Source organism: Drosophila yakuba, chromosome 3L, assembly GCF_016746365.2.
Source record: "Drosophila yakuba strain Tai18E2 chromosome 3L, Prin_Dyak_Tai18E2_2.1, whole genome shotgun sequence".
In the NCBI taxonomy this organism is placed as follows: Eukaryota; Metazoa; Arthropoda; class Insecta; order Diptera; family Drosophilidae; genus Drosophila; species Drosophila yakuba.
The window spans coordinates 1,561,102-1,578,572 of record NC_052529.2 but is presented as its reverse complement, the minus strand read 5'-3'; the positions used below and the strand labels follow the sequence as shown (position 1 = coordinate 1,578,572).

The following is a 17,471-nucleotide window of genomic DNA, read 5'->3' as shown; positions in this document are numbered from 1 at the left end:
GATGCTATCCGCCAGGTCATAAACTTACCAACAAACCCTTGCCATTTTAAATAAAACATTAGATATATTATATACATAAATGGATTTAGAGTACTTTATGACATTTACTTTATTCTCATTTCATATTATTAACGAAAAAATGTACATAAAAACGTTGCTGCCTCGCTTTTCCTTCACTTTGCCCCCGATAATTACACATAATTTGACTTTTCCTACGCCTCTCACACCTCTCATGCTCGGTTTCCGTTTCCGGTTCCGGCCACTCCGCTGGTCCAGACACACACACACACACGTAATTTGATGGGAAGCCTGGCTAGTTATCAAAATACCGTTCTCGACTGATTTCGGGTGGTGGCCAATGCTGTGGAACACTTCGTTTTTGCCTTTTTGTCTGTACAGGGTGTAAAATTCATTTATACATTTCGAGCCCGGAAATAGTCGTATTACTGGGAATCTGGTCTCATTCATTCAACTAACGAATTCGCTATAGGTTCATAGGCTATATGTATTGTGTTAAGTATGCATTAAAAATTAGCCTTGGCTTATAAATATATTTCTGTGTAGATTTTCCTCAGCTTTTCCGCCAGTTTATTGTAGAAGCAGCCTGTAGACGGTTCGTGAGACGCAAGAAGTGCATTTGCAGTTCGGTTTTCGCTATTTTTGATTTCTTCTGTTCAGTTTGTTTTTCTTATTTTTGGTTCGCTTTACAATTAAATTGTAAATTGTCAGACAAATTTACACAAGATAAATGGAATCGAAGCGAATCAAATTACATATGCGGTGTAAAATTACAAAATACTTCGGGTGATGCACACTGGATACGCGTGTAATCTATAGCTAGTCCTCCGAAATTCTCTATACATAAACGTTGGGAGAATCAATAAAAAGGCTAAAGCAAAAGTGCATCCGTTAACAAATAAAACAGTACTGAATTCACCTATAGACTACACTTCTCCAATCACACACCGCACTTTACAGGGTATCATTACGTTATCTGCAATTGCCTAATAGGTTGTGATGCTCTCTAGCTGCTCGGCTACTTAAGATTATTGTACAAGCGACAGAATCAGCACACTGGATAGACGAAACGAAGCGGAACGAAACCAATCGAATCGCATCCGAACGAAAGAATCAATTTTGTTAACAATAAGTGGGGCCATCCATCTGCGGGGTAGCTACATGGGTATCATCCCGCTCTACTGGTACTCGTCGTCGCTGCTCAGCAGCATGGTCTTCTCGTTGTAGTTCTGGCTGATGGTCGCCACCCGCTGGCCGCCGGGCTGGAACTTTCGCTGGTTGCCCAGCGTCTTGGAGGCCATGCAGTTGCTGCCGCCGTTGCCGCCCGATCCTGGTCCAGTGGCCACCGCATTGTATCCTCCGCTGGTGGGCTGCGACGCCTGCAAGCCGCCCGCTCCTGCGCCTGCTGCTCCCGAGCTGGGATCGTCGGGATCGTAGCTGGAGACGCGAATGCCGCGAGAGTTCTTGCCACCTGTGTGGGTGTTATGGGAGGGAATGGACTTAATCGCACCGGGTCACTCGGTTCGAGGGTCTAACTTATTTACAAGGATCATTAGATCATGCCATGCTTGCAACAACAATGCCTCGATTAAGTTACTTCTCAAAGAACATGGTTATAATCATAGTTAGTTAGGGCGTTAATCGAGGCATGGCTGTGATATGAGGCCAATAAACATGCAACGAAGAAAACGAGGCAAGGCAAAGAGTTGTCAAGCTTATCGTACATTTATTGCTACGTATTTTAGATATCATACAATTGGTTTAAACATTTACAAACAGAAGTAAATAGAAGCACGACGAGAGCTTATCACAAAAAAGGGTTGTCAAAAGGGGAAATCAAAGTAAAAGAAGGAAAAACTTGGTTTTTGGTATCTTTGAGCGAAACGGAAACACGTAAATAAATGCTGAGGGGAATCTAGCTTGAAGACCGCTCGAGTGGGGGACCTAAATCGGCGGCTGCCATTGTTGCATACAGTATAATAAAATCTTGGTTTACAAATACATAATATTGTACAATATTATAGTTCGTTTCGTACATAGCTAACTTCTAAATAAGTTGTTTAAAAAACGCTTAAGTTTAGGTGTAGAGTGTAAACGTAGGAAATACAGAAGTACAGAAACACAGACGCAGTGGCGCGCGGAAAACGGAGAACTCTAAATGCCCTGAACTCAATGGACAGGTAAGGCTAAGGTAATTTCTGTTCAGCTTTTAGCATTTGCATTTTCAGCATGTGGTGTGAGTAAGTAAGTAACTAGGCCTAGTACGTATCTCCTCTCTGAGTTGCGTTTTTTTTTGGGGATACTTGGGGCATGAGGCTAAGGCTATAAGTACACTTGTTTGCTTCGCTTTCGGATCGCGTCCCGCTCGGAAATGTGGAATTGTGATTGCAATTAGTGTTTATTAGCGAGCATCGCTAGAGTTTTGCTTTTCATATTGATTTAGAGCTTTTCGTAACGCTGAGCCGAGGTTACTTCTGCAAAAGATAAGAAAACAAGAAAGAAAAACAAAAGTGTGAAAAACATAACGATAATGGAATGGAATGTAAATGGTAATGGTAATATGCATCGAAATGCATTAAATGAGAGCAACGAACACAAGAGATAAGACAAGTTCAGCAGGCTCGATGAAAAGAACATAACATGCCACAGACACGAGCACAAAGAGAAGTTGGGCTAAAAAGTCGAGAAAGCGAATAAAAACCAACCTGAGCTGTACTGCGTGTACTGCTGGTACTGCGGATGGAAGTTGTGTATAGCATCTGTCATAATATCCTTGGGATTCATCGTTTCCTGCGGAACCAGAGAGTTTTAGATACGGAAAATCTCAGGAGAGAATCTCAGCTTACCTTAAGACTGCTGGAAATGGACTGCATGGTGACAGATCGTCCGTGGCCATCGCTAATGCAACTGCGTGCGTACACCTACAAGAAAAATACATCATTATTGTATGATTTTTCTAGCCAAGTCAGCATTACACAAATACTTCTTAGCTATCTACCAAGTGTAAGAAAAGCCGCTTAATAAGCACCGAAATAACACAGAAAGCACTTATTTCAGCACTATCTAATCACCAAAAACCGTAAATAGCTGCGTAAAATCTCGCCCACTCCGACATTCCGAAACCCACCTGATAGGGGAATGCATAGCGCAGCGCGATGGCGGCGAACAGCATTTCAATGCAGATGAAGAAGTTCTGGTATCCGGCGGACACGGTACCGGGTTCCACGGTGACAGTGCCTGCACTGTCCACAATGGGCGAGATAACGTTGGCCTTCTCCAGGATGGCCAGACCCACGCCCTGCCAGAAGGACAAGAAGATGACCGACTTGATGGTGCAGAACTTCAGCACGGGCTCGAACGGAGTCAGCAGATCACGCGTGGCGAAGTAGAACAGATAGAGGCCATACAGCGCCAGCGAAACGGAGATGTTGTAGATGATCGTGATATAGATGTAACCGCCATCAGCACTGCAATGTAGATAAGGAGACATTAGTGGGATTAGCATGTATAAATCTTTCTTGAAGTGTTTCTTATTTACAGATTTACTGCAGCTCTAACTTAACGATAAAGATAAAACTTCACCTATGCAATGTGTACAATTTATTGCTCACGCTTGCGATTTTTACGCGACCATTTAAGATGCAATAACCCGGGTCATTAAAGAAAAGCCCCATTACCTCCAATCGCCATCGTGGTAGTGGCCAAATGCCTGCAGAAAGATGATGATGAAAGCCACCAGCGGCTTGACCAGGCAAAACTGCAGAGTGGCCTGCTTGCAGAAGCGCAGGAAGCCAATCGTGTAGGTCTTGCCCTTCAGGCAGCAGGTGCCATACAGACACGAGGTCTTAATGGGCTTGCCGCGAATCTCCGACATAATGTTGCCCTCGCCGCCCAGGTACTCATAGCACAGCGACAAGAAGTTGTAGATGACAAAGGCTGTGTGGAAATGGAATGAGGTTAGCTATTAGTTGGGCACAAATCGGGACAAATGAGATATGAGTCGAACCTTCGTAGCAGTCGCGCACCGTGAAGAAGTAGATGTAAACGTTGTCCGAGTTGAAGAAGAGCAGACTGATCCAGGAGTAGGTGGCATAGATGGGCACGATGAACAGGATGCGCACGATCCAGCGCTGCTCCTGCGGATTCGTGTACCAGCGCAGGTGCTGGTAGATCTGCCATAGATATATAATTAGTAAAGAAAGCAGATCCATAACGACTTAACTCACCTGTTGACAGGTGATGAAGAGGGCGGCCCAGACGCACACCCCAGCCAGCACCTGGGCGGTCTTTGTCTGCAGGAAGATGCCATCGCCCACGTGGAGCAGCGGGTCCAGCGGCGTGCTCATCGGAGTGTTCTTCACCTGCACCACGTAGTTGGGCTTCCCAGTAGCCTCAAGCGATCCCGCAGTCGTAGCCGTGGCGTTTCCACTGCTGGCATTTAGAGCCGCCTCGATGAGACTGGCGGCGGTTGTGCTCATGCTGCAATGGAATCCAAAACGCGAACGAGGACGGATTAGCGTGGGTGTAACTGGGCTGGGTTCAGGAGTTAGTTATGGGGCCAGTTGAAGTGCTCAGCGCAGACAGCTAGGCAGGCAAAATGTTTACGTTCTCGTCTCGACTTTCACACGAACACTGCTCCGAAAACGACATTCTACTCAGAGACACGAAACCCAATTTCAGCATGGCTGTGCTGAGCTTTTAGCTAGCTTATAGTTACACCTGATTTGTTTAAGCTCCTAACTCATAATTGAAATCTAGCAGTAGAGGGAATACCAATGTTTCTTTGTATTTCCATACTTCGATTGCCTGCAAGTTATTTGCACTTATATAAAATTCAAACAACACGCTTCGGAAAAGTATGCGAATCAGTCATGTGCAGATGTTGAATAATAGGCATTGAATAATTATGATTATTCACATAAATATACATATGTATGTGCTTTCTATAAGGTTTTAAGTTATATTATGAAGCTAAAGAGCAGGAGTTGAAAATGTTCTTAGCTTGCTAAATTCTTTTCATGCTGCCCCAAAATTCATGACAACACTGCAACAATGCTTGGACGGATTTGGGTCAGCAAGAAACAAAGTGGGGAATGTGGAGCGGCGGCAGAAAACAAAAACAAACAAAAGAGTTGGCGGTGGGCGGTGGGTGGTGGGTGGTGAAAGGGGGTGGTGGGATTCAGAAGCAGAGGGACAGAGGCGCGCGCATTAGATCATCACGCAATCCAATATTAATAATGGACTCTGGCGCAGCCAAGGAAAGTTATGGCCACCTCCATACCGCCACACCTTCCACCTTGTCTCAGGGTCACTTCCAACTGCTCCATATCGATTTCACCCGCCAATCAATAGGCAAGTATGTAGCTGCAAAGCTAGCAGACTGAAGTACATATTCGATAGATCTTGAGGCAGTGGCGGTTTTGTAGGGAGCATCTGGTGGGGCAGCGAGTCCATTTGAGTGAAATCACTTGAAAACAATCTCGAATGGGGAGCTTTTCGAGCAGCGATGCTATGAGACGTACCAAAATAACCGAAAGTGCAGTGCATTCGGTCGCTTGCCACACAAATGAACTAAATCTTCTGGTGAAGCGGAAACATATGGCAGTTCAAGTGGACGTTGGGGGCCAAGAATTGCGATAAGCTTTCCAGGAAACAGGGGGAAAATACAGAATTATGTTGAACACAGATCATTAACTTGCATGGAATTGACTTTACAACTTATAGCCCATATTCACAAGTGGAAAAAGACGAACAGGCAGTAAGCTTAAATGTCAAAGTTCCTGGCTCAACAGTGGGAAAAGGAAGAAAGGGTATTGCTCCTGATAAATTCCGATTATATTTATTCAACACTAAAAAAACATGGAAAACTTAGACTTGAGGAGTGCCTTTATGAATAATTTTGAAGTAACAACATCCAATATAAGATAGCCCGCAACTGACTCACCATAAAAAGGGTTGGACACACAAAAAACCATAGTAAACCAAACTAAACAAAAAAGGTGTTATATACACTATAATTCATATATAATAGTTGTAAAAAATGGGATAATAGAAATATAGAGATATTGTAACTCTACAGGACGATCAGGTGGCCAAAAGGGAATTAAAGTATAAAAGCTCACAGGATATTTTGAATCGTGAGTATTGTGAGTATTCCAGTTGTGTTGACAAGAGTTTCCCATTAGGGAAATAAAAACCACGTTAGTGATAACGAATGAGTCACGAACTCGTGCAAAAGTTAATAATACTCGCATTGTTGAACTCGAATTTGTGAGCAAAAGGCGAGAGCGTTAAATGTTAAATGCTTGAAATTTGCTTACGAATCTCGACGACACTGAAAGCCAGAAGTAAATGGCCAAAAGCAGAAGAGGAAGAGAAGGCTAAGCGAAACACAATCAGCTGCACAAAGAAGAAGCAACAACAAGTTGCTGCTGGCGGAGATACACAGAAATTGGCCAAGCAAAAGTCTCCACGCGAAGAAGAGTCTCCAAAGGTGGTGAAAGACGAGTAAAAGCCATATTGCGATGATTGTGGGGGGCAGGAGAAGGCGCTGTGAGTTGCTAATTATGGAGCAGGGTATGTGGGAGGTCGTAAGCCTTATTGTGGGGCTTCAGGGGGTTTATTGAATTTCACGCAAAAACCAAAACATATGCAGCGTCAATAAACCATATGCGAAACGACCTTTTGGAGAGTTGAGAAAGAAGAAGACTCGAGCTTATCTTGTTTGCTCCTCCACTCACACTTACACACACGAACACACTCGCACTTACACCTTGCTTATCAATGCAAAAGTACATTGACAACAACTAAAACACACAAAACACGCTCATAATTTCGTCATCGAGTCGGGTAATCCACAACCTGCCATTTCAGGGAAAACAACTTTTACACAAACACACACACAAACGAGCACGCACAAACCGAACAATTCCTTTTTTAATTGGTACGCTAATTACCTTTTTTCAAATGCAACTCTCCACGCTTTCAAGCGTTTTCACAGTTGCAAATTCCGTTTAATTTCGCTGCACCCGTTTTATTTCAATTTTCAATATCCAATTATCCGTTTTTCTTTCGTTTTTCACCTGACGCCAGTCGCGTCGCCCACTGACGTCGTCGCTCTTCGTTGAGGCTAAGAAAAATGGCCTAGATCGGTTGATTTATGCCCGCGGGGGTACGCAATATGTTTGCTAATGTTTGGACACAATTCCTGGCTGTTTTTTTCGCGGATCGTGGGTGTGAAAACAGCGAAGGAAAGCGGAGCAAAATAAATGAAAACTACGCACGAATCGTGTTGGTGTGTGACCTAACTACACTAAGCACTGAAATCTGCGTGCCAATACATAAAAAATACCGAAACATCTGTTTTGCAGTATTTGCGGGGGAGTGCTGCGTAGTATGCGGAATGTCTTGTTCAGTTGGCTTTGTAAATACCACATGTGTTCACACTGCGCAGCATCCTATCAGCTGTTCTCCACTGCCGCAATGAAATGTGATATAAAAGTAAAAATGGCCAACTAATATAATAACAATATAAGTTAACAGTATTAGTATATTTCAAATAACAAAGAAAAAGTTATCTAATTAAGAATAGATTTTATTTAGATTTTATGTACATTTAATGCAAGAAAATCTCGTTGATGTGAAGCTGGTTCAATACTGTTTCAGTACATCTTTCGAAGAGCCAAACTGACTATTTGATATTTAAAAGGCAATGTTGTTGCTTTGATTTTTTTATGTGTTGACTGATGGCGTTGTTGCTGGTGGATGTATTAGCAAATGAGTTAGAATTGTTTTTCAACAGAAAACTAAATCACCTCTCAGAACCTCCTTTATATTTAGCGCACAGGGTGCCCGTGGTATTTCGGTGTTTTAATGCTGTTGCCCGACGGTCACACTTATTGAGTCAGCCATGTTGTTTTCTGTCACCGAACTCATACAAGCGCAGGAATTACAACACAGCATTTCACTTTTTGTGTTGCCAGGAAAATATCAATTTTCAGCCCGATTAGCAGCAGGAATTATCAAAATAAATATATAGCAATTGAGCCAAAACGAACCCAACTGTTTTTGTGCATTGGTGGTCCAGAATAAGTTGCGTTTTCTATGGTTTTTGTGGTGAGTAAAAGTTCATTGAATAAATTCAGTACTCGTACTTAAAACAGCGACACCACGCCCCCTCCGCTTCTCCTCTTCGCTCGTTTCGCTTCTGCTTCTTCTCGCGGAGATGCTGCAACAACAACTGCGAAGCAGCAACAACAACGACTGCAAGGGAGAGAGAGGAAAAACAAAGAAAACTGCGGGGAAACAGTGAAATTCAGTCAAAACAATTACCCAAAAGTGTGTTAAACAGTATTGATTGGTGCCAAACGACTCGCGGATTCCTCTTCGCGCTCTGTTTCGATTTATTTCGGTGTGCAATTCATATTTTATACTTAGGTACAGTCTAGCAACGGTTCTACTAGGAGCCTCGTTCCAGATTCGATTTCAAGATGAGAGAAGGGCATTATGTAAAAATATTTCCGCGAATTAATGGTGTGCCAGAACACTACACCGATTATGCTAAGGTACACAGTCGGGGGTAGAAATATAGCGTCACTTATGAAATGTATATCCCATAGTGTTATACACACAAATTGTGTATATATCTTTAATAGTAAATACCTGTAATAGCGAAGCTACCTGAATCGGCTTTAAACCGAACATAAGTAGTCCGATTCCCACTTTTACCGGAAAGTTACCTGGATAGCTCTAGAATGGCATAGTAAGGTTCGACTACCTGTACCATAAGGAGTTATACAGGAACACCAAGTAACTAAAAGATTTCTGTATATAATCAGCTTCTTTGCAACTTATTAACAATAATAATGCTCACATGAACAACGTTGGAAAGCATGCTAACAAAATGTAGAAAATAAAACAACGGATTTGTTTAGCATTGCCAAGGCAACATCGTAATTGGTTTTTATAGCGCTTACCATTAAATAGTCTTAATAGCTGTTTGATCGGAAAACATACCACTACATTATTTTAAGGCCATCAAACAATTTCTAAAATATATTCCTATAATAATACATGATATATGGATACATGCCGCAATAATGCGAGCTTCGATTGACAATTTTGATTGTAATCTCCCTCTAAGAACTATAATTTCGAACGCCTCTAAGAGTGTATATCTTAGTTTAAGTTTTCAATACTTTAGACCACGTGATCGCAGCGTGTTGGGACGATTTGGGCCACCGCCGAAAATGCTGCTGCGGAAATTCGGGGTCTGTGGGGGGTTGTTTCCCACGAGGCCAGGTTGCCCGGGAATCTGAATCGGACCCGGAGTGCTGGGCGCCCTGCTGATGCCCAGGCCGTTGTTCCGCAGCCTGGGCGCCACATAGGGACGCTGGCTGGTGGAGATTCCGCCCGTTCCCAGAGGCGGCAGGATACCTCCGTTCGGAGGAGTCACCACCGGAGGCTGTTGCGGCTGCTGTGGAAAATTTGCATTGCCCTGAGGCTGCGGTTGCACTATAGGCGGCACAATCGAGTTCACGGATGAGTAATTAGGAGGCTGAGGCTGCTGCTGCTGAACCGGAGGCTGCACCGTGATCGGCGGAATCTGCGTCTTCTTCGTGAGCGCCGGAGCCAAGTACGGGTGGTTGCCACCGCCAGTGCCACTGCTGTTGCTCTGCGGGATGTCGTAGGTGCGACCCGAGGGCGTGGTCACTTGGATACTGTTCCCAGGCTGCACGCCACAGGGCTTTGGGTAGTCGTAGCCATTTGGCACCGCCTGGACATAGTTGTCGAAGTACTGGCTCACCTGATGCATGGGCGTGGAGTAGTTAACGGCGATCAGGGACTCCTTGGTTCGCACACCCGAGCGAGCTTGGGCTTGGGCGTGGGCCGCCTGGAGGCGCAGAATGTTGGCCTGCTTGATGTGCGGCAGCAGTTCGGCATCGCCCTTTATCTTCTCGACCACGGCCTCGTCGCTATCGATATTACCACTGGGTGCAATCCCTCCCTCGCTTTGCTCACTGGCTCCGGCTTTCTTGGTGGTGGTCTCCTCCGCCGGCTTTGGCAACTCCTCGGGCACCCTTTCCTCCTTCTGGCTAGGCACAGCCTCCTGTTTCTTCTCAGCCTCGGGCTTCTTGCGGTTCACAAACTCGAACAAGTCATCTATGTCGGGCACATCGGGCAGTGCTCCGTAGGAGTCAAAGTTGTCTCGGAAAGCAGTGGCCCACTCCTCGCTCTTGTGCAGACTTGGATCAATGATCAGCTTCGGCTGCTGCTTGTGGTTTTGGCTGGCGGTGATGGAGGATCCCAATGCCGCAGCTTCTTCGGGCGCCGAAATGCCACCCACATTCTTGATCACCGTGATGGTCTTCACGCGGGTTCCCTCCTTGGAGTCGATGTTGGTGGCTGCGTAGCTCAGGCTGAGATCCCTTTTGGCCGGCTGCGGCTCCACGGCGGGCTTCTCTGGGTACTTGATGCTGATTATCGTGGCTCCGTGCACGCCCACCAGCAGCAGTAGGCCCAAGGCGGCCATTGTGTGAAAGCGGGCAATCTGGGAAATTGGGTTTTTCAGTTTTAGTTGTCTTCATTTTCGCTCTTTTTTTATGGGTTAGTAAGGCCCTAGTATTTCGGCAGTTTTCTTATCCAAATACCATCTTCTGATACGATTTTATACTTCATTTTGTTACATAATCGATACTTAAGTGACTGTTGTTTGTACTTATTTAGATCTTTGATCGAATGAAACTTGATGTTGGTAAGTTCATCGAGCGATTCGTAAATGTTGTAATACAAATCAATCCAAGGATCTAATCAAGTTTCAATTTGTGTATTGCAGTGGTGGTCTGTATGTTAATCTTTATATATGTGTTATGAACAGAGTTTGGAATAAATCAGCAGTAATAAAGATTGAATGTCGTATTTCAACTGGATGGCATTGCAAGTAAAGCCTTATTGATCATGGATAAGTAATAGATGAAGATGGTTTGGTTAAAGTGAAGACCCGATTAGCAGTCGAACAGTAAGTTGCTCTTGTAAATCAAACATGTTGTTATAGAACCCAGATATAAACGAGTAGTCCAAGGATACACTCGAAATGACTGGCAAATCGAGCTCGGTTCACCACTATTCATGGCACACTTTTAAAGGTAATCCCATGCACATCGATCACTCACTGTCGAGCTTCTCATCGCTTCAATCCTTTGCACATGCGATCGATCAATCAAATGATCCGATCGTTTAACGCTGACGAGCGATGCGATGATAATTGTAATGAGGATCAATGACGGCCGACTGCGGCGGAGGCGGAGACGGTGACGGTAACGCGGTCAATTCGATTTTCCTACTGCCGGCCGAGATGCCAACAATGCTTTTTATATAGCCAGGCGGAAGGAGTTTCGGTTTGGGTTTCCTGTAGCTCCCCGGCTCTGGATATCTAATGTCTTTGACCACGAGATACAAACAAACCGACAATCGAGCCAATCGCATTAGCTCAAAGCACACAACTGCCAGCGACGATTGAGTTAAAGCTGCATAATAGCTTTCCCATTACGTCCAAAACGGTCAACGAGTTTTCCCCAGCCACTACTGTTTTGGGAAAGCAGTTGCCGCCGATCCTCCAACCCCCAGCCCCGATCTATTGATCCCTCATCCTCCAGTGAACGCAGAGCCGTCTCGTCGGCACATAATTGAGTGCGACTAATGAGGAAATTGAATCTGGCTAATGATCGTGGAGCATGTGGAGATCTGTGGCAGCTCCAGTGGGTGTCTGCCTCCCGCGGCTTAAGTAGGGATAGTTTGCTCTGCTACCTAATGCCATCAGTCTTTGGTAAGATCATGGGCGAAGGTCACCAGCTCCGGCGGTAAGTGAGACCTCATTTAGACCTTTATTCTGTGCGACAGCCAGGGGGAGCAGCTCCCAGCTCGTTGCAAACTGGTCGTCTTACGCAATACCAAAACGCACGCATGTCTTGGCCGGCTTCAAAAGATTGTCATGAGAAACTGCCATGCGAGTCCATGAAGTTGTGGGCCTAATGTGTGTGCAACCGAGCGATCAACTCGAGATTTAATCAGGAGCAGAGCACTGCTTTTCCCCCAAGGAAGTTGGAAAACAGTGATGTAGGAAATACAGAATTGAAACTGTACCATTGCATGTGAAGATGGATGATATGTGGTCACAAGGCGGCTCGTATCTAAGAAATGCCAAGATCTTTAATGTTTCTTGCCGAATTGAGAAAATCTATTTATTGGTTCCATTTAATGTGTCGGCAGTTTTTATTTAAAACATTTATCTTAATTCTTCTGAAAGATGTTCGGAATGCTGAGTTATGCATGAGTATATTATTTTAAAAGATTTGCTACAGGGTATAAAATGATTGAATATACATTCGTAAGTGTATTTCCAGGGGCTTTTAAAACGTTTTGATTGAATTTTTAATGGATGGCAGTGTTCTTTTGTGTGGTTACTCTTATTTCATATGCTGAGCTGAAATCTATAGTTTAAGACATTTTATTTTTTTGGTAAATCCCCCATAAGTATGCGATTTTCGTTACAGATTCAAGAATCCACGGGTAGCAGGATCATCTCATCAGTAAGCATCATCGATAAGCCTTTGTTGTCCAACTGAAGAGCCCGCAATCTGTAAATGGAAGTGGAGCGCAAGTGACGAATCTCGGAAGGCCAGACAGTGAAGTGTCTGTCTGTACTAGAAAAGAAATAAATAACTAATCAAATCTAAGCAATTGATTGATCAAGATGAGTGTGATTATTCGGTTACAAAACTTGCCGTGGACGGCAAATGCGCGCGACATTCGAAACTTCTTCACAGGCCTCTCAATTCCCGAGGGCGGTGTCCACATAATCGGCGGCGAGATGGGCGACGCTTTCATCGCTTTCAGGTAGTTAGCCAAAATCTGATCTATAAGTATATAGCAAACCCATAGCAAACTCCGGTCCAGCGGGTCTGGACTTGGGTCGGTGCCTGAGCCTCTCCTGAGTCGCTGCCGGGCTCTAAACTTGTAAACTTGCATGTGCCCAAGTCTGCGGTCAAAGTAATAGCACTAAGAAATACTTGCAACACTCAAGCTAATGCGAGTTCATTTGGAAACGGTTTTATGGACTGAAACAGGTAATATCAGCCCTGATAACGAGCCCCACAGGTATTCCATTTCATTAAGTTATCTTATTTTCCGATATCATGGATACTAAAAACAGTATTCTATAACGATATCAGTAATGTCGAAATTGGGAAAGAACAAAATTGGATATATCACTGAAACCTATGAAAGATACGCAGAGTTATTGACAGAATTGAAATCAGAAAGCTGCAAAAACTAGGATTAGAAATATTTTAAGTGAATAATTTTTTTTTGTGTTTGGCATGGGATATAACCGAAGTAAGTACGGCAAAATAAAATGAAACGAAATATTTTCGCATAATAGTGGGACCACAGTAACTTCAAAATGGAGAAAGTGTCAAATCGAAATGTTGTTTTTATATTTTTGCTTTAGCAATCTTCAATTTTTGGTCTTGTCGTTATATTTAGTATAAAGACAAGATTAAAGATATTTTAGATTCTTAAAAGGATTCGAAATTTTGTTTTTTATAATTTTAAAAATAGTTAGATTGTTGACAAATCTACATCTGGCATTAATTTCCGGGTAGCGAATGCTATATGTATATTTTTAGCAGGAATTTGCTGACTACCTTAAAATGGCAAATTAAAAATACTTGAAAAAGAGCAAGTCTTATACTAGTCATAACACTCATCCTAATCTGATTTAAAAAATTCGCCAGTTATTTTAATTTGTTTTGATCAGCTTGTAACACAATTTCGTTAGGAATAAAAATGATTTTATCGGGGAAACCATAGGAAGTTCATCCTAGGAAATATAATTGCTGCTTGTATTATATATATATATATGCATATATCTCTTACCACCTCAATAAAACAAATCGAAACTCGGTGACCCTAGGTTTATGTTATTGCAAAGCAACAATGGTTCCAGCAGGAACGTGGATGAATATACATATATACAGTGCTATTATTTTGACTGCTTGAAATGCTGGCTGATGACAAACGTGTGCGATTAAACACGCCGAACTCCCGAAATGTGCTTGGGATATATTCTCTTGTTATGTAACACTCCTGATTTTTTGCATTTGATTTTTTTCCCCATTTTTTCACAAACCAATAGCACCGACGAGGATGCCCGCTGCGCAATGCTAAAGGATCGCGAGAAACTGATGGAGATCCAGGTGCGCCTGCTGCTCTCCTCGCGGGCCGAGATGCAAAAGGTTATTGAGACTGCTCGGAAAGCAGCCTCCGCTCCAGCGCCTGTTTCGGTACCAGTTCCCATGCCAGTTGTAGCCCCCATTTCAGTGGCCAAGGCGGCTGGCCCAGCTGTGCCACTGCCCCCGGTTATTGGGGGCTTGAGCAGCTTCTTGGGTCAAGGCAAGGGTGTCGCCACTGGTGCGGTGCCCTCTTTTCTCACCTACCAACAACAGGCGGGGATCACGCTCTCTGATGTCACAGGTCGCCGCAGTCGCAGCAGATCCTCCAGTTCCGATGAAAGCGATAGGGAGCGCGAACGAGAGCGGGATCGTGAACGGGAACGAGGTCGCAAACGTCGCTCCGACCGGTTGAATAGCAGCCAGGAGAGGGAGCTGAAAATGGTTGCCGGCGGAGTTGCAGCGCCATCTCCTTGGGCGCAGCCACCGCAAAATCAGTTGCCAGGTGCGGCGGGACTGGGTCTCAACATGGGCTTGAGCCTGAATATGCCACAGCTTTTACCCGCGCTGCAGAACTACACCACCAATACAACCACCAACAATGTGACCAACAACTATAATCTCGCAACAAGTGCTCCGAGTGTGCAGTTACTGGCCGCTTTGCAACAGGTGGCCAGCGGTAGTGCGGCTCAAACGCAGCCTGCAAAATCCGATGCCGAGCCCATTGCCTTTGCCAGCGTCAACCCCTATGCACAGATGTACCCGCAGCTATTCCAGCAGCAGCAGTTGCTACTCCAGCAGCAACAGACACCGGCCAAGGTGTCGCCCACCATGGGCAGCTCTCCGGGCGGAGGCAGCACTCCTCAGGTGGTGGCAGACACCTGCTACATTAGGATGAGCGGCATGTGCCAGAACACCTCGTACAGCGATATCCGCAAGTACTTCCAGGGCCTGTATATTCCGCACAATGGCATCAAGATCATGATGGTGAACGGCAGTCGTACGGGAGTGGCCTATGTGGAATTCTCTAGGGTGTCTAGTGCCCAAAAGGCAGTGCAGCGAAATAACACAATGTTCCGGGATCGCTTGGTTCAGATTGTTCCTGTGGGCGATGATGAGTTTGAGCTGGCGGAGGAGCGTGCTAATCGCCAGCTGCAAGACGGTAGCAGGAATCACAGCAATCACAACGGTGGTGAGAGGAGTGAACGAGGCGGGGGCGGAGTTGTTCCCGCACCCAAACCCGTTACCAATGTTCTCTATGTAGAGGATCTGCCACAGACCACCACTGAGCAGGAAATCATGAAGATGTTCTCCGCCAGCTACACCGTTGTGGACATCCTCTTGAGCCCTAGTCCCAACAATCGACGCGAGTCCGTAGCATTTGTCCTTTTTGCCAGAGAGGGCGAAGCGGACTCCGCTCTGCAGGATACATCCAAGCACTATATAGGATTCCGCCAGCTGAGGGTGAGTCCCAGCAGTGAGGAGGAGATGCAGAATGCCAAGGAAAAGCAACGCAGAGCTAACGAGCAGCTTCTGAAGGAGGAAGCCGATCAGCGGGAAGAGCTCCTAAAAGATCAGCAACGACGACAGAAGCTGCAGCAACTGGAAAATGAAAAGAACCAGGCCAACAGATTCGCCGCCGATCCAAGGAGACGCCAGGCGGAGGATCAACAGCAACCACAGCAGCAGCATCATCAGCAGATGATGCAGAACATGGGATCCAATTTTAATCCCAACATGAGTCCCAACATGATGGCTCCCTTTGTTAATGGTGGCAACATGCCCTTCCACATGCCGCCTCACCATCAAAACGAGGCCAACAACTTCCCCTTCAATATGAACAACAACTATGACATGGTTAACAACGGCAATTCCAACGGGAACGGACCCAACTATCCAAATGATAATGGAGGCGCTGGTGGCATCCAGCGTCCCCGGCAAGAGGATGTGTTCGTTCGTGTCCACAACTGCGAGTACGCCACTAGAGTCAATGATCTGGGTGAACTATTTTCTCTCGAGCAACTACGCATCGAGCATATCGAACAGCTTTTCAATGAACGTAACCAGAGTTCCGGCGAATTCATTGTGGAGTTCAGTGATCCTGCCAGTTGCAAACAGGCCGTCAGGGAGTTCCACAACAGACGCTTTCGAGGAAGGGGACTGCGAGTGGTGGCCATCACGCCCCAGGAGATTGCTGATAGAATGAATAAGCCCTTCATGGATTATCTGCCGGGAGGAAATGGTCCCAGAAAACCCGAAAGTAACAATGTGAGTGACGGAGGCGGTGGAAATGGAGGCAGTGGAAGATCTGACGGAGGTCAGAATGCGCAGTCATCTCGTCGTCGAGGACCCAGCCGCTTTGATAAGCCGCAGGATCAGCAATCGCAACAGCATGACCGACCGCAATCCCTGGAAAAGGAGGACAACAGCAACAGTAGCTCAAACGCACCCGTCAAGCAGCACTTCAACCCCTTCGCTCGACCAGATCCTCCGCTGAGCAGCAGCTCTCTCTCGCCCGGCAATCAAAATCAAATCAAGCCCACCTCTCCGGTGCCCATTCCCACTTCCCTAATCCCGGACAAGTTCAATCGCCCGGGATGCGTGGTTGCTATGCGAAATGTGCCATTCAAAGCGGAGCTTAAGGATATCCTCCGCTTCTTTAGCGACTACAAGCTGAGTCCGGATGACATCATACGGCGATTCAATGATGAAGGAAAACCCACCGGCGATACTCGGGTCGCTTTCGAGTCCCCTTCAGAGGCGAGATCTGCCTTCGAATCGCGCCGCAGGAAGCAGATATTCAACCGCACTGTTTACCTGGATATCATTTAGGCTATGAGCCCTTAACTAATTGACCATCGTTTGTGTATATTGTAAATAGCTAATATTAGGACACACACCAAAAATATTACATAGATAGGACGGCCACAGTTCGGATGATCTCTGGCCTTTACTCAGCATGTACATAAACTTGTTCAAATAAATCGAATAATTCGTGTAAGAAATGCGTTTCAGCATATAAAACCCAACGAGCGACTGTTCGGAAAGACTATCATAAACTACATTAACGCTAATGTAGCATTTTATTTTGTTTCTGAGCATCCTTTCTTTAGTCATTTTAATAATATTTCCACTTAGTTTAAGTTGATTACTTATACATTTGTTTGACCTTACAAAAAGAAAACCACAATTTTACCTAAGCATTAAATGTAATGAAGATATTTG

General features: G+C 45.1%; 3 protein-coding genes across 6 annotated transcripts; 1 reads left to right on the top strand and 2 right to left on the bottom strand.

Moving 5' to 3' along the window:
• Positions 1-65: 65 nt before the first annotated feature.
• On the bottom strand, positions 66-7,335 carry LOC6532393 (transmembrane protein 184B). Of its 2 annotated transcripts, none has more exons than XM_015193838.3 (8): positions 6,975-7,335; positions 4,245-4,497; positions 4,025-4,190; positions 3,696-3,954; positions 3,146-3,485; positions 2,865-2,939; positions 2,724-2,808; positions 66-1,489 (listed from the first exon to the last, which is right to left on the bottom strand). In XM_015193838.3, exons 2-8 carry the CDS (start codon positions 4,494-4,496, stop codon positions 1,197-1,199), a joined length of 1,470 nt encoding a protein of 489 aa, XP_015049324.1. In that variant the 5' UTR covers position 4,497; positions 6,975-7,335; the 3' UTR covers positions 66-1,196. The 2 variants fall into 2 exon arrangements, with proteins under 2 accessions (XP_015049324.1, XP_002093144.1); XM_002093108.4 differs by lacking the exon at positions 66-1,489 and adding an exon at positions 1,725-2,492 and having other exon boundaries at positions 6,975-7,333.
• A 590-nt stretch (positions 7,336-7,925) lies between these two features.
• On the top strand, positions 7,926-17,247 carry LOC6532391. Of its 3 annotated transcripts, none has more exons than XM_015193836.3 (3): positions 7,926-8,133; positions 12,570-12,912; positions 14,213-17,247. In XM_015193836.3, exons 2-3 carry the CDS (start codon positions 12,770-12,772, stop codon positions 17,076-17,078), a joined length of 3,009 nt encoding a protein of 1,002 aa, XP_015049322.1. In that variant the 5' UTR covers positions 7,926-8,133; positions 12,570-12,769; the 3' UTR covers positions 17,079-17,247. The 3 variants fall into 3 exon arrangements, with proteins under 3 accessions (XP_015049322.1, XP_002093142.1, XP_039230309.1); XM_002093106.3 differs by lacking the exon at positions 7,926-8,133 and adding an exon at positions 8,269-8,582; XM_039374375.1 differs by lacking the exon at positions 7,926-8,133 and adding an exon at positions 10,902-11,035.
• LOC6532392 lies at positions 8,943-10,854 on the bottom strand. The gene has a single exon (XM_002093107.3). It carries the CDS (start codon positions 10,547-10,549, stop codon positions 9,209-9,211), a length of 1,341 nt encoding a protein of 446 aa, XP_002093143.2. The 5' UTR covers positions 10,550-10,854; the 3' UTR covers positions 8,943-9,208.
• Positions 17,248-17,471: the final 224 nt, after the last annotated feature.

Coding starts and splice junctions, on each gene's coding strand:
- LOC6532392 (XM_002093107.3), bottom strand. CDS start 10,549: ATGGCCGCCTTGGGCCTACTGCTGCTGGTGGGCGTGCACGGAGCCACG.
- LOC6532391 (XM_015193836.3), top strand. CDS start 12,770: ATGAGTGTGATTATTCGGTTACAAAACTTGCCGTGGACGGCAAATGCG. Junction 12,913..14,212: donor GACGCTTTCATCGCTTTCAG/GTAGTTAGCCAA, acceptor ACAAACCAATAG/CACCGACGAGGATGCCCGCT.
- LOC6532393 (XM_015193838.3), bottom strand. CDS start 4,496: ATGAGCACAACCGCCGCCAGTCTCATCGAGGCGGCTCTAAATGCCAGC. Junction 4,191..4,244: donor TCTTCATCACCTGTCAACAG/GTGAGTTAAGTC, acceptor TATCTATGGCAG/ATCTACCAGCACCTGCGCTG. Junction 2,940..3,145: donor GCTATGCATTCCCCTATCAG/GTGGGTTTCGGA, acceptor TTTTTCTTGTAG/GTGTACGCACGCAGTTGCAT.